At 46.6% G+C, this 24111-nt stretch overlaps 1 protein-coding gene across 6 annotated transcripts in view; it reads left to right on the plus strand.

Annotated features, from left to right (window-relative positions):
• Tdh (L-threonine dehydrogenase) overlaps window positions 1–24111 on the plus strand; it is a 63360-nt gene that overhangs the window by 35350 nt on the left and 3899 nt on the right. For all 6 annotated transcript variants that reach the window (XM_089553078.1, XM_089553073.1, XM_089553077.1 and 3 more), the window contains 7 exons: window positions 10590–10725; window positions 13194–13236; window positions 13362–13432; window positions 18366–18688; window positions 19544–19634; window positions 20564–20830; window positions 22377–22560. In XM_089553078.1, the coding sequence (XP_089409204.1) occupies window positions 10593–10725; window positions 13194–13236; window positions 13362–13432; window positions 18366–18688; window positions 19544–19634; window positions 20564–20830; window positions 22377–22504 (1056 nt within the window). In that variant the 5' untranslated portion in view covers window positions 10590–10592 and the 3' untranslated portion in view covers window positions 22505–22560. The remainder of the gene's footprint in view (window positions 1–10589; window positions 10726–13193; window positions 13237–13361; window positions 13433–18365; window positions 18689–19543; window positions 19635–20563; window positions 20831–22376; window positions 22561–24111) is intronic.

Here is a 24111-nt window from a genome sequence, read left to right on the forward strand (position 1 = left end):
TGCCGACGTAACATATGCTCAAGCAGCAGGGGAAAAATACACCGAGACACCAATGGACATGCGACCTGAGGAACCGTGCACAAGGAAGCCAGCATCAGCGCAGATAAATATACGAAACATATAAAGCGATTGCCGTCACGTCAGTCAGTGCGCCAATCACGAAAAATAAAGAGCCGATACAATGAAGACGAAAAGAATAAAAAGCTATCAGAAATATCAATCAGATCCGTACTGAAACCGGCGCTGAGCAAAAGCAAGGTATAGGTGAATCGGACAAAACAGCCAAGAATACGAACGCGATGCTAGAAATCTAAACACGGGGTCTGCTGAGTAAAAAGCATGCTATATAATCGCACACAAGCGCGCACGTATATGACTCCAAGCGATCTGCGGCGGGGTTGAACAACGAGAGGCAGCGAGGCGCTCACATCCGTCATGCTTGAGTGCTCCGCGTGCATCATCTCCGCGTGGCGTCCGTCAGCTTTTCGGTCGTAGCGAACATCCAGCTGTCGCTTGGGTCGTACCCGTCATCGGCGCTCTCACTTATAGCGGAATCATGAGCACGAATGAGAGGGACTGGGAAGAATCACGCCTTCTTCCATCGATCCCACTTTTTTTTTTTTTACCAAATCCACAGATGTGCCGCTTCTGTGGGTGAGGACTGGCATAATTAACAGGTTCCGTGCGGCGTGAGTCACCGATGGGTCAGGTCATTTATTCACTGTTTGCGGCCACGAATACCGGGTCACACGACAAAGCCGTGGGACAGATTTGATTGCGAGGACCTCCTTTTTAGACCTAACAATGAAATCGGACCCATGGCTTCATTATGTGACCCTATATTCGTGGCCGCAAGGCATGGATGAATGACGTGACCCATCCGTCACTCACGCCGCAGTGAACTTGTCAAAGATCTGTCTTCTATTCAGGAGGTTGCGACTAATCCTCGGCGAACAACGTCCTCACCCCTGGAAGCGCAGTCTCTCTCTCTCTCTCTCTCACGCTACTGTACTTTGCAGACATATAAGGGCCAAATTCGAAAGGTAGGCGACGTTAATCCCGATGCAGAATCTCAACTCATTTTTTTTTTAATGAAACGAAGCGCTTTTACGACACATCGTATGTGACGTGCTCCCACTTGCAGACGGCAACCGAAAAAGCAAATGCGCCTCTAGAACTTGGAGCTCTCCACATCTGGTTTAAAATGGAAGGGCTGAACGTCCGTTATTGAAAAACGAGCTTAGAGACTGCGCTGTTCCTTACAAAAAACTATTAGACAGTCTATAGACTGTCTATAGACTTCCATCTATAAAGTCCAGACTCTTTCGAGACAGAACCTAAAGAACAGTCCATAGGTAATACAGATGCTATAGAGAGTCTATAGACAATCTATAGATTTATGTTCATACACTTTTAGTAGACTTTTGTCTATAGATTATGAATAGGCAAAAAGAAATATCTATAGGAAGGCAATAGAGTCGATAAGTAGTCTATAGACTGCCGACAGACAATTTTTATAAGGGGTGTTAGTGTCGTCTGCCTTGAGTCCTTGGTCCTTTTCTGAGTAGTACACCAACACGAAACCTTACAGCCTTCTCAGCTATCTCTCCATCTTGCGTCGTCTCAGGAGCATGACGTCGGGAGAAATGCAAGTGCTGGCCTACCGTCAAAGCGTGCTACCAGGTTTCCACCGTATACTTGTTACAGTCCGTATGCTCGCAGGTGTGCAAGTAGGCACGCTACTGTTGAGAGAGGCTCGAAGCTGCATGGGATTCGACAGGGGTTCGGGGATTGTCTTGTCTTCGAAGCGAGGCCTGCTGAAAGCCACTTCGCAAAAACGATGGCCAGCCTGTGTGAACCTACTGCATTCTGCAATGAGAGCTGCAGGGATTTCACGGGAAAGGCTGCGGGCGTGCCTTTCCTTCAAAGCAACGCCCAGGAACGAATAGACGTCCAAAGCCGAACGTTGTCTTCATATACCCCACGCATTTAATAATGGTGTATTGGGACGGGTGTCTTAAAACGAAACATTTAAACAATACCGACGTTACGCTTCGTGGAGAGTTGCCATTTTCTCAAATAAGAATAATACCAGCTGCCTTTTAATTCCGCTTAGTTCAGCTCATGACATCGTTTTATAGTCGTCAATCTCGTTTAGGAACGTTTTTGTCGACGCGTAACAGGGGCGCCTGCGCTTTTCAGCGACGCTGCAGTGGATTGCTTCACGCAGCGTCGGGCTCGCGCAATGGACGAGCGACGACATCGTCCATTACGGGGCCTACGCGGCATCTCTGTCATCGTTCATTACGGGGACGACGCACTTTGCAAGGGGACACCTGTGCCGATCCACGCTTCTTTCTCGCTTGATCGATGCGCTCCGTACGTGTGCGCGCGCGCGAGGGGGTGTCCACCACAGGAATCGTTGATCAGGCTGTGTATAGATGGCGCTGAGAGAATCGAAGTCAATCGGGGTGAATACATTTCAAGGGAAATACAAAAGCATTTGGTTCCGACGCAAACTACGACGGCAACGCCGGCGCCCGTTACCTTACAGGAAGTTCCATATGCACTTGTCGCGACGAAAAAAGAATATAAACAAAAGCACGTTGAATGAGTGCGGTTGTTTCATATCTGAACAACCTCCTTCCGTCCCGTCGGGCAGTGCACCGGCGCGAATGACGGCGTCGCTTCCTGGCGATGTAAAAACCCGAGTGTGCCCGAAATCGTTTCTCTGGGGTGATCGTACAGTGGTGAGCAGCCTTGTCTAGAACGCTTGAGCAGTGCGCACTTGGTAACAAAAACCCAAATTAGAGAGCAGCCCCTCATTACAGGGCAAAGTTTTCGTGCCTGCTTTGTTTACGAGGCTATCTGGCGCTACTTCCGTGCAAGCGTTGCAGCTGGACCCTAGAGGCTGCCACAAAATCTGGATTTGTTTGCAAGGAAGTGCACCGCCCGAGCGCTCTAGACAAGGCTGCTCACCACGCATCCGTACTCGGCGGTCTAATTAGCACACATTGGCGTTTCGGCCGTTAATTATTTATTTTTTAACCGTGGAGGATACGATTAGGACCAGGCAATACATGGCCAATGATTTCACGCAATGATTCAAAGCTGGACAAAACTATGGATCCTTTGAAGCGGTTTGATAGCGGATGCCACCAGCCTGAGCATTTTTTCCTGTATTTTATTCATTTATTTCAATCTAAAAAAAAACCACTGTCTAATAATTATCCCCTTCTTTAAGTACACATTCTGCTGACGTTTAGGCCCTGCCGACTTTACATGCTTTAAGTCAGTGCCCTACAAACTCCACGTCAACGACAGCCTCGTGCATCCTATACACGATTTTTATTTTTGGATTGATAAGTATGGTGAGCAATGACCAGTTTAGAACATTTTCTGGAATGTCATGGCAGCAGCTAGCACAAAGCTAGACTATAGGAGGCTGCAGGACGATGCCCTTGCCCTACAGCTGATTCAACTGGACTGATTGTACGAAGCCGTACACAAACATCAGGCAGTCCGCACCCATATTTCAAAGAAGTTTTCTTGCTTATTCAAAGAATAGAACTCAGTCAATCTCTGTCACGTAGAGCGAAATAAGTGTGGTTGTAGTGATGGCGGCGACGACGATGTTGATGTCGATGATCACGCTATACCAATGAGATGCTGCTGCAGCTAGGTGATACTATCGGTCGTCATGGTAATAAGCGTGCCAAGGGTGCGACGGGGCACTCACGCACGGACCTCCACGCAGTTGCTTAGAGGGTTAACTAGCGCTGCGATCGCTCTTCTACATAAGGAATGCCGGGATGAATGAACTCTGTATTTGAGTTGACTTGTAACTGGCCAAAGCACAGACTCAGCTGCATGCAGAAATACGGCTCCCTCAATGACGCGAACGTTCAAAACGTAGGGCGTCAGAAATTCAAAATCTTCACGAATATCTTGGAAGTATTTTCTTCTGTTACGTTTTAATGTCATTACGGTATATAAGTTTACAGAAAGGTGGTGAGGCCGGCTGTCATGTGTGCGATGAAGACAACTACTGTCAAGAAAAAAAAAACGTCAAGAGGACCAAAGCAGCTGAGTGAGAATGCTTAGAGGGTTGTGTGGAGTTACCAGGCAGGATGGAGGTGCGGAATCGCCAAATAAGGATCAGGCTTAGGGTACCAAACATAGGAACGAAGCTACATCAACGAATTAACGCTCCGTTGGTTTAGTCACGCGATATGGCGGGATGAGATGCCGAGAGAAGGGTGTTAGAGGTGGACATCGAAGAGCAGAGGGCATGGGGTCCACCAAGGAAGAGACGGAGCATACTGGTGGAGATATATTTTCCGTACAAGTTGTCACTTGATAAGTGGAGGACATTCATTGGAGACAGGACCCCACATAGACAAGTGAGATAAACTGAAGGAAGAAGATGTTTACGATGTATAAACATCCTGAATCGCGGCGCAGCTATGATTCACGTGGCGGATGAAAAGCTTTATAACAAAAAAAAAACTGATGTAGACAATGACGCCTCTTTTTCCGGCTAGATAATGGCCAAAGCCGCTGAGCGCGCTAAAAAAATTAGGGGAAATTTTGACGATTTAAAGCGCGCAAGGTGAAAGCCTTTTCGCTCCGACGTGACTGCCACCAAGGCGCCAAGCGCATGCGCTGTAGGGAGCGGAGCGGGCGCAGCCAACCATGTGGCTATGTCTAGGAAACGTCTAGGAACATCTTGCAATGGGTAATTACTAATGACTAATTGATGATTAATGACGATTTGGGTTTATCATTTATTGGGGTTTAAAGTGTCAAAGCGACTAAGGCTATGAGCGACGTCGTAGTGAAGGGCTCCAGAAATTTCGACCACCTGGGGTTCTTTTAACGTGCACTGACATCGCACAGTACACGGGCCTCTAGAATTTCGCCTCCATCGAAATTCAGCCGCCGCGGCCGGGATCGAACCCGCGTCTTTCGGGTCAGCAGCCGAGCGCCGTAACCACTGAGCCACCGCGGCGGGTAAATGACGAATTGGGAATTACATGACGTCATCAGCGGTGTAATAAGCCGTAACCAAAAATCATTGAATTCATCGTGGCATAGTATGCCGTAACCATTAATTACTAATTAGTAATTAATGACGAATTGGGAATTAATGGCTAATTAGTAGTTAATGGTTACGGCATACTATGCCACGATGAATTCAATGATTTTTAGTTACGGCGTATTGCACCACTGATGACCTCATCAGGATGATTGGCAGCTATAGTGTGACAGTTTTCGCGGACGGACGGACAACGATGAGCTGTTAGAGGCTTTCGCCTTAAAACAGTTTTTGCTCAGTGCTGCTGGCTAGCCTCTGTGCTGGTTGATTTCATTGAGATGTATCCTAAGCGAAGAGAGAGAACATTAAGAACCCAGTTCGCCGAAAGCAACACGACTTCCCGCCTCATAAATTTTCATTGTGCACGTTTCGAAATCTCCCCACTGACAGTGCGATCCAGAGCGCGCGCATTATACGGCTACAGCGAGCGCTTCCTACGTCAACCACCTACCTATACACCCTGTCTACCGGCACGGTTCTTGACACAGCTTCCAAGCGCACGTGCGGAGCCGGTCGGACGCTCGTGTCGGCATATGGAGCAGCGATGTTTTTCTCGCGTGCGCTACGTACCCGTCCGCTCCGCTTTCGTCGGTTCTATCATTCATCCCATATTCCCTTCTTTTCTTTGCTCTTTTTTTCTTTTTATTTTGCGAATGAGAGTAAGCCGCGTCATCTTTGCTACGAGGCCACCTGTTCGTATGCCGCACTGCTCCGCTCGGCTCCGGTTTTCGCTGACGTCCGACTTCCGCCGGTAACTGGTGGCCTGCTTTTTAGTACTCTTTAAGCACTGCTTGTGTTTGAAAGGATACCGGTTGATGAACGAACTGACTGCTTGATCTCCGCGTTATAAAGGAAGAGGGGAAAGAAGGAAAGTAAGAGAAAGAAAGGAGGAAATAAGGACGCAGAAGAGTCACAGAAAGATAGAATGAAAGAAGGAATGGAAGAGAGAAAGGAGGAGATAAAGAGACACAGTAGTCACAGGAAGAGCAAAAAGGAAGAAAAAGGAGGAAATAAGGAAACAAAGAAACGGAACAGTCACGGAAAAAAAAAATAAGTGATGAAAGGAAGAAAGAAATAAATGATAGAAAGAAAAAAGAAAGGAATGTCTGAACAAGCAGCGGCCAAACGTTGGGTGCTAACGTGCGGTTGGTGATACGACTACAAGAACAACTTATCAACCTACCATCGCGGTTGTATGCACGCAGAGATCGGATGCTTTCTTCACTGTTGTCCGCATGATTTAGTGCCTGTATTGTCATTCATGCGACCTCTGCAGTACGGACGCTGAAGAGTTGAAGAGCAGACCCATTTTCTACGGATTGAAAGCGCGAGGCTATAATCTGTGATCGTTCTAAGACCGCTCCCCACTCGTTGGTCTTTCGCCCAGTCATCGCGAGGGTTGCTGGAGTGCCCACACCAGAAATCTGTCGGCCATCTCTGCAGTGTTTTCGAAACGGAGAGGCGGTCTTTTTGGACTTACCGCACTCGGCAACAAACGAAAATAACTTTAAAAATTCAATAAGGCGCTCGTTTGGGCGACACGACGGAAATGTTGCCGATACGAACTATGCTCGTTGACCACGCACCATTTCTTTTTTATTTATTTTATTTTTTGTTTTTGACGCCTTGTTCTTGTCTTCTTTTAACTCCTCGACATCGGTCATTCTCTTCTTTACATTCATAGATCCCGGGAGTCGACATACCTCGGTGCAGTGGTGCAGCGGTTAAGCGATGCGCCACTGCCCTGCGATGGCAGGTGCTCACAGCGGTGGACCTTGTGCTGTCCAGGTTGCCTTTCTCGAGTGACCAGTCATTAATTTAACTGGCACCTGCCACGGTGGGAAGTTAAATCACACTTAACCTAGGACTTCACAACACTTCACCTAGAGCGTGATAGGTGAAGCACTGCAGCGCTTCACCTACCACGCCACTTTCTCCACAGCCTGTCCCCTCTAATGCTCGCGCATTAAAAGGAGTGCTCAGAAAGTACACAAAAAAGTTAAGTGTGAGCGAAGCGCGCAATAATTCGTTCGCAAACCACGCCTGTTAGAATGTCGGTTTGAGCGTTGATATAACTATCGAGGAACTCTTCGAAGTGGGACTAATATACTCCCGATTTCATGACTTTGCGAAAGGCGACTTTGGAGAAAATAATTACGTTTATTTGCGTCTAGGGCGGATCGTGAGATTGAATGGTGCACTGTGCAATTCGAGCTCTCGAATTAAACGGCGAAAATCTGCGAGGAAAGTTAGTCACGTGATGCGGGAAAATGGCGAGAAATAAACGAGACTTTGCATGAGGGTGACCTTGGCCTACCTGGTGAAAAGAAATAAATATTGCCGCGATTGGGTTTCGATCCCGATGAGGCGCGAACAGATCAGCTTCGTTGGCCACTGCACGAGGGCGCTATGGTATCGCCAGAGCTGATCACGCCTCGTGTTGTTGTTGTTGTTGTTGTTGTCCTCTAAATAATGGCGCGTACCCACTGCGGGGGATTGGCCAAGACACAGGCGGCAACTGATAGGTGCTCAGAATGTTAAACAAGTAAATAAATGATGGGGGAAAAATAAAGTAATAATGATATTATAGTTTAGTTTAGTTTAGTTTATGGGGTTTAACGTCCCAAAGCGACTAAGGCTATGAGAGACGCCGTAGTGGAGGGCTCCGGAAATTTCGACCACCTGGGGTTCTTTAACGTGCACTGACATCGCACAGTACACGGGCCTCTAGAATTTCTCCTCCAAAGAAATTCCAGCCGCCGCGGCCGGGATCGAACCCGCGTCTTTTGGGTCAGCAGCCGAGCACCATAACCGCTGAGCCACCGCGGCGGCAATAATGATATTATAATAATTAGGAAATAAATGAAAGAAATTCAGATGTGTAATTGAAATAAGCTAAACAAATACTGCGAGATCGGTGACTGAAATAGAGAACGGGGCTAAATATTCCATGTTCCGGAAATCTTTCGTTGGAGAGAAATATCCATCATGAGAAAGAGCAGAGTTTAAGATGGCAGCCGTTTAGTGTCTGTAAGGAAGTTTTGCATTGTTAACGAAGGAAGTTTAGGAAGGAAGGAAGTGTAAGGAAGTTTTGCAGGTGTTAAACTGCAACACACTCTCGCGCTGTGCATTATCCATCGTTGTCTTCATCAACTTCCATCTGCGGTGCGAACAGCTCAGTTCAGCTTAACAACACATGCTTTCGCACGCGTACTCGGTTTAACTATGTTAAAACCCGACAAATTTTATTTGAGGAGAACTGATGTATACAGATAAGCAAGCACCCGTGAAATGGGATGCCACGGCATAAGCTGCGTCTTATTAACGAAACGTATTTTACCCGCCGCGGCGGCCGCGTGTCGATGGAGGCGAAACGCAAGAGGCGCCCGTGTGCTGTGCGGTGTGAACGTTAAAGATCCCCAGGTGGTCGAAATTATTCCGGAGACCTCCACTACGGCACCTCTTTCTTCCTTTTCCTCTTTCACTCCCTCCTTTATTCCTTCAGGTGTCCACCGATTCAGGTGTCCGCTTCATGGTGTCCGCCGAGATATGTGAGACAGATACCGCGCCTTTCATTTCCTCAAAAACCAATTATCACTTCATTCACCTCGCCTGACAAGCGTGCTTCATTGCGTAAAAGCACTGTCAAGTGAGGAAACTATGCATCTAAAAAAAAAGAGCGGCAGCGAGTGAGGCAGAACAAAATGGAAACAAATATAAAAAAATATGATTCATAAAGAAGCCAGCCATCTGTCGCACCAGTATACTCCATTACACAACACAGCACTTGTCTACACGATGTCACGAGTCTGGGAGAGGGGGAGAAAGACAGCGAGTGACACTGAAATAGATCACCTTTTCATCGGTCGTGACAGACGAGCCAGCTGAAATTAAACTGCCTTGCTACGCACTGCAAGCTAGCTGAGTGTGCGGTGAGGCGAGCCATCGCAGTCACATTCGCACAGTGGAAACCGGTAGGCAACCGCCATTACCTGCTAGAGACTGCTGCTCATGTACATCATTTTGTTGCGAAAGCAACACTACACGAGTCGCCGCGCTCGCCAGTTGCGCATGCGCAGTAGCGGCGCATAGCTATAGCGTGCCGTGGCCGCCGCCGCGCGCTCTCCATCGCCTCTCTCCTCGTTGCTGTCGCAATCCTCCAGCTAAACCACTGCCATTTTTTTTCCCCTTCACAAACGCCAGTCTTGGCTTTGAAGTTTGCGGCGGATTTAAACATATGCTCCACTTTGTTTCACCAGTGTCACTTGGCACTGCAGTAGACGCTACGAGGCTCACTCCGACGCTCGAGAGCGCATACGAGAAAAATAGTTTTCATTGAATCAGACGGACGATAGTTATTTTCTCATATTAACCATAATGTTTGTTTGTTTTTTTACGTATGACGATGCTTTGGCGCGGAAAAACACGTTGTGCCAACATACACGGCACAGACATGATATCGCTACACAGGTTGCGTGTATACAGGGGAACACTCAAGTTCGAATTAATTTTTTCTTGAACAGTTGATTTATTGTCCATTTGGTAATTCGTATAATTAGAGGACAAATGCTCAAGTGGAAGCAATAACTTTCCACCTCTTGTTAGTTACTCTCATGTTTCTGCACAGGCGTAAAAATGTTCGTTTCTTCACCGCAGAACGAGGGCTCGTAATGTACTTGCGCAGGATCTTTTATGAACCTCATTTGAGAGTTTGTGCTTGCCATCTACGTTCTCGTCACTCCGTCCCACCTTTGTCGTCTGATTAAAAATCCAAATTGGTTTCTGGTTCTCGATGCATCTTGAAAATACAATAAAGCTATCATGCGTAAGATAGGATGCTTCCTCCTTAACCACCCTCCCCTCTAATAGGCGCTAAATTACTATGATTACATTTTAAGGCGAAAGCATTTAGTGGCTCATACTGTCGTCCGTTAACAAAGCGTGTCACACGCGTTTAACTCGGAAACTGAAAAAGATAGAAGAAAAACAATGGTTGCACCAGAAAGAGGAGGAAAAAATGAAGCCAGAAGCCAAGTTTGATGACTTTAGATTAATTAGTTAATTATTTATTAGGCAAAAATGTCGAAATTGCGTCAAAATATCGCGGACGTCGATATAGCCACGGGAACGGTGTGAAGTCACATCCACCGGAAGTCGTCAGAGCATAGTGAAAATTGTCACAGAATGGGCGGGAAAATGTCGGATTTGTGCCAAATTAGAAGGAAAAATGTGTAATTAAGCGTAATGAACACTTAAGATCCCCGAAAGATGTATAATTTGGGTATGGATATAGCCACGGGAACGGTGTGACGTCACATCCACCGGAAGTCGTCACGGCATAGTGTCCTCGGCTTTCGCCTCTCAACACTTTAGTTGCCAAAGTGTCCTCGCAATTTTTCTTCCCAGCGCAACTGATCTACGACCTGCGATATGAACTGTACTTTTTTTGTTTCGCTAATTTCCTTCTTTTTTTTCTCCCGTCACGCTGCAGGGCATGCTGACCGGAATGCAGAGCACACTTCGTCGAGTTCTGAGGCCGTCGCTGACCGCGGCGGGGCGCTGCACGTCAGCGCGCTCGGCGTCGCAGGGGGCCTCGGACAGCGACCCACCCAGGGTGCTCATCACAGGTGAAGAGCCGCTCAGCAGAAAAGGAACGGGGGGATTGATAAACAAAAAGTGGCGGCGGTTTAACCACGGTTACATCAAAAGGTCGAGCGATAGCACTGATCAGGCTATGGTTAAACTCTTTTTAGTGCACAAGACTGCTAACGATGCATGTTATCAGTGACTGCAAGCACACGATCAGTCAAAGGTCAGGGTTCATAGTGCCATTGTGAGACATTCCTGCGGCTAAAAAAGACTCGGACGAAGATAGACGTGTCCTTCATCCGTGTCTTTTTTAGCCGCTGGAATGTCGCACAATTGTATTAGCAGCCAACTAGCCCAGCTTTCTATGCTTAAAGTCAGGGTTCATGGTCGAAAGTCAAGGTCAAAGGTCATGCCACCATGGAGAATCGTGGTGGCTATGTTATACCCCCCTGTTACGCGTTATTTGACATAAAGTGACTCTGTTGCTATGCTAGCTTGTCAAGGTTAGTCAAGGATCGCACCGACACGGTGATCGACTTTTGTGCATCTAGTAGATCTACCGCGTGTTCTAAACGTCAGCACCTCCTCTGAGGTGGAATTAAGCTACGTTGGCGGGTGCGGTGCTGCATGTATGCACGTAATCAGTGGTCAGTAATACATCCATACGTTGTCTTGTTTTCTCAATTTTTAGTATTTTTTTTAGGTTTGGTTTGGTTTGGTTTATTGGGTTTAACGTCCCAAAGCGACTAAGGCTATGAGAGACGCCGTAGTGAAGGGCTCCGGAAATTTCGACCACCTGGGGATCTTTAACGTGCACTGACATCGCTAGGGAATGCGCTCCGATCGCCTCTTGTACGTGCGGAGCGGTCAGTCGGGGCACCTTATTTTCTGCGGTGAAACGAGCAACTGCGGTGCGACAGGATATTCGAAGAACGGTAGATGACCAGACAAACTCAGAATTAACACTGGACAAAAGCAACGTATAAAAGATCGCTTTAATGTGTACACGAAATTAAGCAGTATCCAAGAGCTTCGAGAAGTTTTCGAGACTCGTCATCGCGTAGTTTCTCTGCAGCTCGAATTAAGAAGAGCAAATTTGACAACGAGTTGTTTGACGACTCCAACAATTCGTATCTCGAAGCACATACATACATATGCTTGTTAGAAGAATTTTTACGAAGTAGTAATCGAAGTAAATAACGGTTCAGTGTGGGAAACAATTAACGCATGCAGCAAGCTCTAACACTAAAACGAGACGAGCTTGAAGTAATTTGCTACACCATCAAGACAACATCCACATCTATCTATGCGCAACTATATTAGAACGACATAATTTTCCCAGCACCTCCCGTCTTTTTTTTTTTTTTTTTTTACCGAAGCGTATACATGCCATACTTCATTCTGGCTTGATATCCAGCTGCTAGAGATGTGCTAGTAAGGAGGCATAGACGTTTTCTTCAGCGGACAGGGCCTTTTAAACAGCAACAAAGTGATGACACGCACGAGAAAACTGCACAGGACAAACGCTGCCTCGTCTGTGCCGCACTAATTAAACTACGCTGAAAAAGGCCTGGACCGCTGAACTAAAAATAGCTAAAAATGCTCCCCGCTCCGAGTAGCCACAAAAGTAGAGACAAAAGCAAAAACTGCGGCATTTTTTTATCTGTTCCGCGTATATACGCAATAGACTTCTAGATTCGAGCATAACGTTTTGTGTGCCGCTGTTTGCTTTCAGAAGAGTCGAATGTTCGCTAAAGTCGACATTTGACGGCTTCAAAATATTTCCTCACCTAACGTTACCTGTGCCTTACCTGTACGTATGTGCTGTACAGTTTGCTATTTGAGAGGTGACAAATAAACAAACTATTTTTTTTTCTGAACCGAAAAGGCAGCAGATGCATGTATGAACCTCGTTATAACGAAGTTGAAGGAGCCCGGCGATTACTTCGTTATAGCTGTAACTTCGTTATAGCCCGTGTCGACCGAACTTCCAAGGGGAATCGTCATTCCTTCGTTTTATCCATTATTTCGTTACGAACTGTTTCGTTAGAAGTAGTATTACAAGACCTTTATTCGGCCATAATCTACAGGCCGAGCATGTCCACCGCCTGGGCGACCAGAAGTCGCTGTTCTTCCTCCCCTTCAGCGCCAAGCCTGACGAGCTAGGTGGTGATGGACAGAGAAAGTGGGGGGTAGAAGAGGCAATGGGCCAGGTCCGCATAGATACAGGGGCAGTTGGGACAGGAAGGGTCCGATCGATAGCGATAGAGAAAGAGGCGAGACGGGGTGATGACTGCATTCATCTGGATGTGCCGAAGAAGGCGAGCCTCCGGCACTGTGAGTGGTGTGTGAGGGGGAGGGTAAATGCGTCTCTCGAGGCGGAGCACGAGGTAGACCTCTTCATAACGAGGTTCTACTGCATATGCAGTTCGCTGTGCTTGTTTCACTGTGCTTGGCTCTGTTTTTCAAACCCACCAGGTTCTTATGGAACTTTCTTTTGGTGCAGGCAGTTTAGGACAGCTGGGAACTGGATTGGCTCGACTACTGAGGTGAGAAAATTGTGGTCTTGGACCGCTTCCCACATACCGTCGTGATTATCTGTGAAAACTCACGCTTGCATACGTGGTGCCTTGGCAGTGATGCTCAATGTCACCCCCTGTACTTGTCTCGCCAGGAAGAAGTATGGGAAGGAAAACGTCATCATGTCTGACATTGTACGACCACCCAAGAGCATCCTCAACGAAGGTGGGTAAAGTCATGCGTAAGATGCGCGCGTCTGTTGGGAAACGGCGCTCCAGCGCAGAAGTGACTGCTCCTATAAGAACGGACGCAATCTCCGTCACTTTTTTTTTTGCTTTTATTTGTCATTGCTCTATGTTTTGATGAAAAGGAAAAAAAAATTTAGTTCTCTATTAACTTTAGATATTGGTCTAAATATTTTTTAATTAGTTCAAGGGATAACTAACCCAAATTTGACCATATCAAAATGTATCGGATTTGCGCCGGCCAGACGAGACCAATAAATGTTTTTTGGTGCGGTGATAATGTTCTTTGCAAATAAAGTGCCGATGCAGAATATGAAATTCTAAACTGTGGGATTTGATGCCCTAAAGCAACCACGTGCATTGAAGGACACCGGAGTAATTTAGGCTAAAGACCTTATATCACCTGGGGTTCTTTAAAGGGCAACTCCGGCGATTTTTCGATGTGCATCGATTGAAATGAAATTTTAAGTCTGTATTCTTTATGACAGTCTGATGCCTCATGTAAAATTTTGCACCTGAAACCGGCGATTGATTGTAAAACATTTTATTCGCCGGGAAGAGCTTGGCAAGAGGTCGCGTTAAGTGGTCGAGAGTACATAGCCCTCGACGACTTTGTCAGCCCACTCCACCGCCAAAACTTGCGTTCTGGGGTCAGAGCTAGCCAGCACGGTCTCCCACCGCTCGAGAGAAGGAGCTGTAACTAGACCACCCGGAGGTGGCTCTATTTTGCAGTCCCACAGGATGTGATCGTAGGTAGCACGTTGGCCACAGTGTTTGCAGTTTGGGTTGTAAAGATCTAGATAAATGTGCGCGAGGAGTGATGGGGTGCGTATCGATCTCGTCTGTAGACCGGCGTAGTTTTCCGCAAGCGAATTTTGAAGGACGCGAGCTGACGCGAGCGGCACCCACTGATCGAGCAGCTTCTACAGGCCACCCTGTTCTGTGACGTCACTGGTGGGGCGGCGTGTCAAGCTGGTTGGGCGCGCGCTGGCGCTAGCAGTGCGGGGGAAAACTGAAAATTGGTTTTGAGGAAAGTAAATGACGCAGTAATGGACACCCGAACCGCGACGTAAGGGAGGAGTGAAAGAAGAAAGAGGTCCCTAGTGGAGCTCTCTGGAATTATTTCGACCACCTGTGCAATTTCGCGCCATTTCAACGTGCCTGATGTGATGTGTACGCCAGAGTGATGGGTCACGGCAACTTCTGTTGTGCTGTGGGGTGCACAAATTCTTGATCTGTGACAACGGGCGTGATCTAGCGTAGGTTTCCTAGCGATAAGAACCTTCGCGACAAGTTGGTGAGAGCTGTCCGCCGTGTAAACTGGTCTCAGAGGAAGCATTCCCGCTTGTGCTCGGAACATTTCGCGCCAGATTGCTATAAAAACAGCGTGTACTTCAAAGAGAGCTTTGGACTCGCTAAGGCTTCGTTCAACTGGCGCTTGAAGGCTTATTCTGTGCCAACGTTATTCTAGTACAACCGTCTATCGCAGCGGCCAGCTGAACGAAGCGCGGCCGTCAAGAAGCGGTATGTTGGGTTTAGAACTGTAGCTGGCGTGAACTCACTTCCAAAAGCTCGCCGTCGAGATAAAGCTTCGCAGAGAGGATTGTTGGTGATGCATGCCCCTGTAAGGACGTTGTGCACCGCGGCAACGTTCCGGCGGCAGATTCTTTCATCAGGCTGGGTCGGCCGGCACTGGCCACTCGAACAGCTGTCGGCGGGAGCATCTCATTAACTTTTGTTCTGAAGACTCTGTCACAAATGCATGCACGAGAAATGACTGAAGTAATCACTTCTCCGAGTTCAGACTGTCTCCGTGCTGCAGGTGACGCGGCCTGTGGTGTGACTCGACTGGCTCGCGCGGCGGTAGATCATACTTGAAAGGCGACTCGTTCAGTCCAAAATCGTCGAATGAGTCGTCTTCTAAAGACTCACTGGTCTCGGAAAAGCTGTCATCCGCGCTTTCAGTCATGTCGACAGCGCGGCTCAGGGTAGTTGTGATATCTTCAGGGTACTTCGGGACTTCACAGCGCGGCGAACCCACTCGTGACGTCACAGTCAACACCGCACGAAGGCACCTCCCCGGTTTCGGTTTTGCGGTTTCGGTTTCGAGTTTTGCGTTTTTTGCTGTTTAAAAATTATTTTACGGTTGCTTTTGAAAACCTTGTATCGTACATATTACAGGAGGTTCTTAGGAACACAAAACAGCCATTAACTTAAAATGGCTGAAAAATCGCCGGAGTTGCCCTTTAAGGCGCGGTGGTCCCAGGCTTTTATGGCCACTGACCATTTTTCGCAATGTTTGCACTATCGCTGTAGTCCTTCCTCTTACAATAGAAAAAGAAATTTTACCTCATTAAAACGATAGATGTATTTATACTTCAATGGTATGCGTTGTTAATAGTAATAATTGTTGATACAAGTGCCGTGAGCGAAAAACGTAATGCATAAAGCAGTTATTTTGTTCGACTTGCCTGCTCACGTCAAATTTTTTGAAAAAAAAAACCGCCGACCGAAAATATAAGGGTGGCTTCTGCAGCATTTAAAAGAAACGTTAATCTCGGTATTGACTGAGCGGTTTTTGGCTCTAGTGAATAGTTGTTTAGAGCCGGTGCTCTAAAAAGATCAAAAGCGACAAAAATCACGCATATTAAATGCTCAATAGCTTCCCATCTAATTCACAAAACAGATACATATTTGGCACATTTTTGGACCATGCATATCTCATTGTGTGCAAAATTGCTTGAGCTGCACTAAGTAGTTCTCTAGTTTTCATTCTTTAAAGTTATAACCGTAATCGCGAAAACGTTTTGGCGAGTTGAAAACTTTAAGGGACAGCGAAGACAGATTAACGTTGGTCTGTTGCGATACACTCTAAACAGGAAGGAATAAAACGCGAGTCCTAGATGACAGTTTACTCCCTTCCACTCCTTTCTGTTTACGGTGAGCAATAAAAGGTAGAGGACTAGATTACTAGTTTTTTACTCTCATATGATCGTATTCCTGTTTAGAGTGTATGTTACCGCATTTTGACGACGAGACGCTACTTTCACTGAAAACTGAGATTTTATAACCGAGAAGAGGCCAAAAAATGAAGTACAGCTGTCGCCATCACCGGTCGATATCGCAATTGAAACGCGGACGTTGACACAGAGTTGTTTTGTGCGCGGGCACCAAAAGCTAGACTATACCGCCATTCATGTCAAAACGGTGATCGCGGAATCCTTTTCATTGTAGGAGTCAAACATTTCAATTGAGAAAATTTTTAACGCAATTTTCTCAGTGCGTCTTTTGCTGCCGGACAACCATCAACACACCCGAAAGAGTCAGACAGAATCGATTTTTACCTACAAAAACTCGGTGGACTGTCGTCAGTGTCCCTGTAAAGTGCAGTAGGGCACTTCAATGCAGGTGGGCTAGGCCTAAAGTGATCACCTCCATATCACGACAGCTGTTTGGCCGTTATAGTTTTCGCCGCGTGTGACGAACATGCAGTGAATCTGTTCGCTGGAGCTTGCAGAGATAGGAACGCTGTTCCTTCAAAGTGTGCACTACGGCAGTTCAGTGCAGGTGGGCTAGGCCTAAAGTGATCACCTCCATATCTCGACAGTATGCTTCGTCCTTATAGTTTTCACCGAGTGTGACGAACATGCAATGAATCCGTTCGCTGGAGCTTACAGAGATAGAACGCTGTCCCTCTAAAGTGTGCAGTAGGGCAGTTCAATTAATGCGGGTTGGCTAGGCCTAAAGTGTGGCTTGCGAATTGTGGCTCGAGCTGAGCCACAATCGTTGCCACCTGCAGACAGAGGAGAGTTGAAAGATGCGAGAGGAAAGATTAAAAGAATAGACGCGCGTTGCAACAACCGCGTCCGCCGAAGCGACGACGCCGGCTGTAACAGACACCCCCCTGGCCCCCTCCCCAAAAGCCCCACTTCGCGCATGCACAGCTGAAGGTCAAATGACGCTTGGATTTCATCTCCAACTGGAGGCTCGCCGAGGTGTGGCTGTGACGTCACACCACGCGACTTGTCGCAGCTGTTACCGCTCGTTCCGCAGCTGCGCCGACCGCCGCTCCGACCGCTCGCTCTTGCCAGTTGTGTCACGTAACTAACGACACAGGCTGCTTCTAGCGATCCTTACGACATAGCATCTCGAAGCCGCGTTGGCTAGAGATGAGTCGCGAAAGCGGGCTCGTCGAGTTGATGAAACCGATGAATAATGGGAGGTAGATCTGGAGAAGCAGCGGCACAGCTAGACAACACTTAGGAGTATCTCAAGCGGAAAAGGGAAGGGTATGCTGTCAACGTCTCCGCGGCGACAACAGCCACTTGTTCGGTTGCCTTTCACTCCATATAACCTAGCTGGCTCAGCCGATTTGAGCCACAGCTATTTTTTTTTGTTTTTTATACACGTTCTGTAAAAATTGCTTTTAGTGGAAGTAGGCTGTTTGTCATTAAACACAGTATTTAATCGGTATAGACCACTTTCCACCGCTGACGCGTTGCAGGTAATGCTGACCGCAAATATATATATATATATATATATATATATATATATATATATATATATATAGGTTGTGAAAGCGTGAAGTACTAGACTGCTTATAAGAATATATAGCGAAGTATACGCTTCGTTAAAGGAAACATATTTATTCAACTCGACGTTTCGATCGGAAGACCGATCTTCTTCAGGATCTTCTGAAGAAGATCGGTCTTCCGATCGAAACGTCGAGTTGAATAAATATGTTTCCTTTAACGAAGCGTATACTTCGCTATATATATATATATATAAATATATATAAATATATATATATATATATATATATATATATATATATATATATATATATATATATATATGCGCCCCTAGTCTCAAGGAAGTAGGCATACCTAAAAAGCAAGCTAAACGGTACGCAGGCCCATACATCTACGCGGACATCCTGGACTTCAAGAACCTGCAGGAGATCGTGGTGAACGAGCGCGTCGACTGGCTCGTTCACTTTAGCGCTCTGCTGTCGGCCATCGGCGAGCGCAACGTTCCGCTGGCCATGCGCGTCAACGTCGAGGGCGTGCACAACGTGATGGAGCTGAGCAAGCAGTACCGGCTGCGCCTCTTCGTGCCCAGCACCATCGGCGCCTTCGGACCGGACTCCCCCCGGAGCCCGACGCCCGACCTATGCGTTCAGAGGCCCCGAACCATCTACGGAGTATCCAAGGTCCACGCCGAACTCTTGGGCGAGGTGTGCGAGCACTCTCTTTTTCTGCAGCGCTTAACGGCTTGTCGGGCAGAGGTCGCGTCATTCGCGCGACATGACGTCATCGCCGCGGGACTGAGTCACGTGGTGACAGAGATAGCTTTATCGCCACCCATACGTCGTACCCCGCGAGAGCGCCCACTACAAATTCTATTCCAATGCAGTGACCGCAGGTGGCACACACTGCTGCTTTGCAATCTGACAGCTTTGATATCGAGACCAATAATGCCATCCCCCTTCTCCCCTCTTAAATGTGCGAGTCCTCGTGCATCTGACAGGTCCACGTGCAGGTACTGAACTGGTGAAAAAAAAAGTGGGTCGTGTTTTGTGAACTTTCTTTTTCTTTTGCCTCTCTGCCAGTGGTCACGCTCCGATTAGGTAACGGAGCTAGCGAGGTTGCTGGGCGGCTCTCAGCCCTGACGTCACAGGCAGCCTTTGTCAATGGTAGCGGGCCAAAAGAAACGAAAGGAAACAAAGCGTACAGAATACGGCCCCATAATCACATAATGTGGATTAACGGCATTCTTGCGCAGCTTTAGGTGGGACATATCACCTCGGCTGAAAATCCCTACTGGCTGCGCAGAGTATTTGCTCAGAGTATTGTATAAAGTGCGTATGAACCAAAATGAAAGTGCGATCATTCTCTTGTTATCTGTGTTCGCAGATATATAATGTCTGAAATAAAGATGACCAAAATGAAAGCAATTATTCGACAGTTTGTTCACTCTTATTCACTACAGATTTAAGATTGAAAATGATTAAAGTACACTGGATAATTGTGTTATTGTTTGATGGCGAAACATCGATATGCCCTGACAAAATGAATGACTTTGTGTGCAGTACTACCACCACAAATTCGGCCTGGATTTCCGGTGTCTTCGGTTTCCGGGTGTCATCTCGTACGACAGCGAACCCGGTGGCGGAACCACAGGTAAAGTTGCGCAGACATAGCATGACAATGGCGTGGTAGTTTAGCATGGGAACAATATTTTAAAATATCACTCTCCTACCGGCATTACCGGCAAGAACAGGCTCAAAAATGAAAGAATGGGAAGCACCCTTTCCACACTGACATCTTCGGTTGAGCCGTGACGCGCGACTCACGTGGCAACGTATATCCTTCTTGAATATCGGTGGCCATCAGTATGGCAACGAGACCAACCATGGAGATTCGTGCTCTTAGTCTGCGATCGCGGCTCAGCATAGCTATCCAGTCTGAGGCATGTCACTGAGAATGCAGCTGGCGGTGCACAAGGCGGTGCTGCGGATATCGGTAATGCGTTCGTGTGTTCCTATGAACATATTATTAGCGCTTCATGCAGAATTGCACAAGACCTATAGTTAATGCTGAACACACATGAACAGCAACTGGCTATGCCTCCACTGTTGTGCCAGTCTCGGCTTTCTGTTCCCCGTGTGTGCACAGTGGCTAGGTGTAGTTTTTCATACGAAATACCAAAAAATGCTCTTTGCAAAACTTCTATCACCCCGTTGCAAATGACGGCCCTGGATACACAATCCGGCCCAACATGAAAGGGAACAGCTAGACGACTTGCATTGATTCAAAAGCCAACATTGCCGGCGTCTCCAAGCCAAATTTTAAATGTGTAACACGGCTTGTTCTTCAGAACGAAAACAGCCATCAACAAGCGAGTGTAGAATTTGCGCTTTGTGAGAAAGGTTCGGCTGAATGCTACAGATGTTCTCTTTCGAATAGCGCCATACTGTAAGGGACAGATTTCTGAGCATCTCTGGGAGAGGGAGATGTGCATTCATTCTTACTGTACAACTGGCATTGAGACTGGTATTAGTGTGAGGCTGTGTGCCCCTCAGATAATCCTTTCTGCTTCTGGCATGCAGACTATGCAGTCCAGGTGTTCCACGATGCCCTGAAGCATGGAAAATTCACCTGTTATCTGGGACCCGATACGCGCCTGCCCATGATTTACATCACTGACTGCCTGCGTGCTCTTATGGAGATGATGGAGGCTCCTTCAGAGAACCTCAAGCTTCGCACCTACAACGTCACAGCCATGGACTTCACACCCGAGGAGCTCTTCAAGGAAGTCAGAAAGTTGGTGCCTGAGCTGGAGATCCAGTACAAGCCAGACGGACGGCAAGAAATCGGTGAGTCCAGGAGCTATAATAGGCACCTTTAGAATACCGTGCTATACCATGTGCCGTGTTACCGCTACCGGTGTACCGGGAGCCCACACTCCGTCAGTGCGCATGCGAAAATCAACATGAGGGTGCCAGATGGCACTAGTACCCTGCAGCTGCGCGAACACTCACCACATCACGACCAATTGGCGTGTGAGCACTGGCGCTGGATGCGCTCCCAGTACTCCGGTAACACGGTGTGCTGAAGGTGCCGACTGATTGCAGTAGAGAAAGAAAATGTATGCAAGTATTGCCTCTAAGCTAGCCGCTAGTGTCGCCTCAAGTGCGAAGGTGCCTCTGAGGACGAACATCGTACAGTGTTATTTGTCGGAAACACCAGTGATGAAAAGAAACCCTGGAGCTGTTTATAGCTCGCTACCAATCATTCTGCTTCCAGCAGTTTTAAAAACGATGCTGCATATTAACGCTTCTCGCACAATACATGTAAAAACTATTTAAAGAAATGAATGGCGGCGCGGTGACAATGACAAAAGAAAAGGCAGCACATGCGCAAACTACCAACTGTTTATTGGACGGAAAGGACATGTTAACACCTCTGTAGTTCAAAGAAATGAAATTTCCTATTTTGAAAATTTTTTATAACGGCGTGTACCACTTGAGATGCCTTCCTTTCATGTCTAGCATTCGGTGCATTAAATAATGAGTGTTGTTTGTTGGGGTGGGTTTTTATTTTTTTTTTCATTTTAGTTTTTTTTTTCAGGTTTTTGATTGCTTTTGCTTCAAATGTATGACACTGCTTTTGCTAGAAATGCTCGACTCTGCTCTTACTATGAAAAAAAATTTTATTGGTCTCTTCAGTTTCAAAAAAACATTTGTCAGAAGCTAGTACTTTATGTGCAGGGGATGGGAAGGGTTCTGTGATTAACTGTGTGCTGTCTTGTTTCATGCCGATTTCCTGTCACTGGCTGGGTTGGAAGCAATAATGCGCCATGTCACATACTTGAGCTGCGTTTTACAAATATGCCTTCATTGCTTCTCGTTTGATAAACAGTTGGCAGTTTGTGCATGTGTTGTCCTTTTGTTGTGTTGTTGCGCTGCCATTTGTTTCATCATGAACCAACTCGCCCCACAGGCCATTATTCTAGACTACTTGAAGAACGTGCCTCTGAATGCTATAAGCATGCACCCGGCCTTTGCAATCTGCACATTCAAGATATCTAAAACAAACGAATCTGTCAGCAGGTTTGACATGTTAGGATGCAAACAGCTAGCGAGGCGAGAATTATGAAGTTTTAATTTCATGAAGGAAGCTCAAAAACACACCATACTGGTGTCAAATTTTTTGGTTTGTCAAGGAAAATTGACTGGAGGAACTTGCATCATGCATCCCCTAAGCAGAATGCAAAATCGTGGCCAACTTTAAGACTATGATTTTTTTTTGTTAATGTAATTAGCATAGACTCCTTGGTAGCAACGCGATATTGTCAACTCTACAGGGTAGGCTTTTAGCCTTCTGTCATTATACGAAGCTCATTACTGTCGCTATGTGCAGCCGACTCTTGGCCACAAGTGTTTGACGACAGCAACGCACGCCGGGATTGGGGATGGAAACCAACTTACGACCTGGCCGAGATGTGCAAGGTCATGGTAGACAACCTAAGACCCGTCTACCAACGCTGACCTATGAAACTAGCAGTTTAGGGAGAATACAACCATCATAATTCGTTCGGAAACAGGTGAGTATTATGCACTTTCGTTTCATTATAAGAAGATAGTGTGTCACTGAATGCAAGAAGCAGAGATCTAGTTTTTTCGACAAACTGCTGTTTACTGCAAAAATACCGTTTCACAAAAGAGCCCGGTTTTGCCAGAATCTTGCACAGATTCCCACATAGTAATGTTTCCATTTCATAACACGTAATTTGTTCCGCTCTGGTTATACACACTGTAAAGTATATATAGCGGGAAATCAGCGCGCTGTTATAACCCTGCTTATTTCTTTACAGAAAATTTGGAACCATTAGCTTTTCAAAACTGACAAAGAGTGTAGCTAGTATAAAAGAACGCCTGGTGTGAAGTTTGAGATATTTCTGTGAAGCCTTGTTATCTTTGCTTTTCTGTGACATTTTCGTATGTACTCAGCATCACCACCAGATGCCACGTGGTGGTGACGACATACGGACAGGCAAATGGGGCTTCAGCAGAGAGCACTGTGGAAAACTAGTGGCCACAAAAAAGAATAAACTCAGTGGCTGTCTGGATGAGAATGCCTATCGTTATCGGTCGTTATTTAAATATGACTGCAAGGTTCCAAACAAGGCTTTTGAAATCCTGAAAGCAAACCTGCCCAACAAAGAAGCTGACACTTATGATCACGATCGATCCGATATGGTTGCGTTTCTTATAACGGCAATGGCCAGAAAGTGAATGATTAACAGAGCGATTCCAACTCTTATAGTTCGCGATCTGCTTCTGAGTCTTTAACAAAAGTTTTTCCACGCACCTGCTTTTTCGCTGTTTTGTTAACGCAGGTACTCTATCCCGTTTATAACAGCCACACTTATAACAAACACCTGCTTAGTATGAACACAGGCAACCCAAGGCATAGAGTATATGGTAACTTGTTTGAGGCAGTCGTTCTATGATTTCTTGCGACGCAGCATGTTGCAGAACTCGTCAGCTAACCATATGACGTTTATGGCCAGGTCCTTGCTTTACTGGGAAATTCAAGCTATGTGCCGTGCTGTGCGGTGTAGAGGTGACCACCGAGAAGTGAGACTGTTACTGCGCCATCTCATTTCCTCAAAAACCACTAGTAATTTAGTTAGACCGCTGGCACTCATTGGCGTTGACAATGTTGTGGCAGAAACTGCTGGCGCAAACGGCACGGTTGAAATGTCCATTGAGAAGCAAGACATGCCCTCGCATCAGTTTTTTTTTTTTGGCCAGCAAGGGGGGGGTGGGGGTCGGCGTATAAGCGGCAATATATAGTCTGTATTGCGTGTTATCACCTTTGCAGTGTTTGTTAGGATGTGTTCACAAGTTTTGCGTTATCTGCGTCTCTTTTTGAAGACAAATTAAAGTAAAAAATCACGCAAATTAAGCGAGTAAATACGGTATCTTGCAGCAGTTCTGCTTTGCTATTCTCAACTGTGGGCATGCAGTACACCATGATGGAATTCAGTAGGATTGTCATTGCCACGCAGTTTGCCATTGCCCATTTTTTCATTAATTAAATTTGCTGCGGTGCACAACTGTTTCTGGAAGTTTTTTTTTTTTGTAGCCAT

Source organism: Amblyomma mixtum, chromosome 7 (assembly GCF_055824585.1).
Source record: "Amblyomma mixtum isolate Tamu chromosome 7, ASM5582458v1, whole genome shotgun sequence".
Lineage (NCBI taxonomy): Eukaryota > Metazoa > Arthropoda > Arachnida > Ixodida > Ixodidae > Amblyomma > Amblyomma mixtum.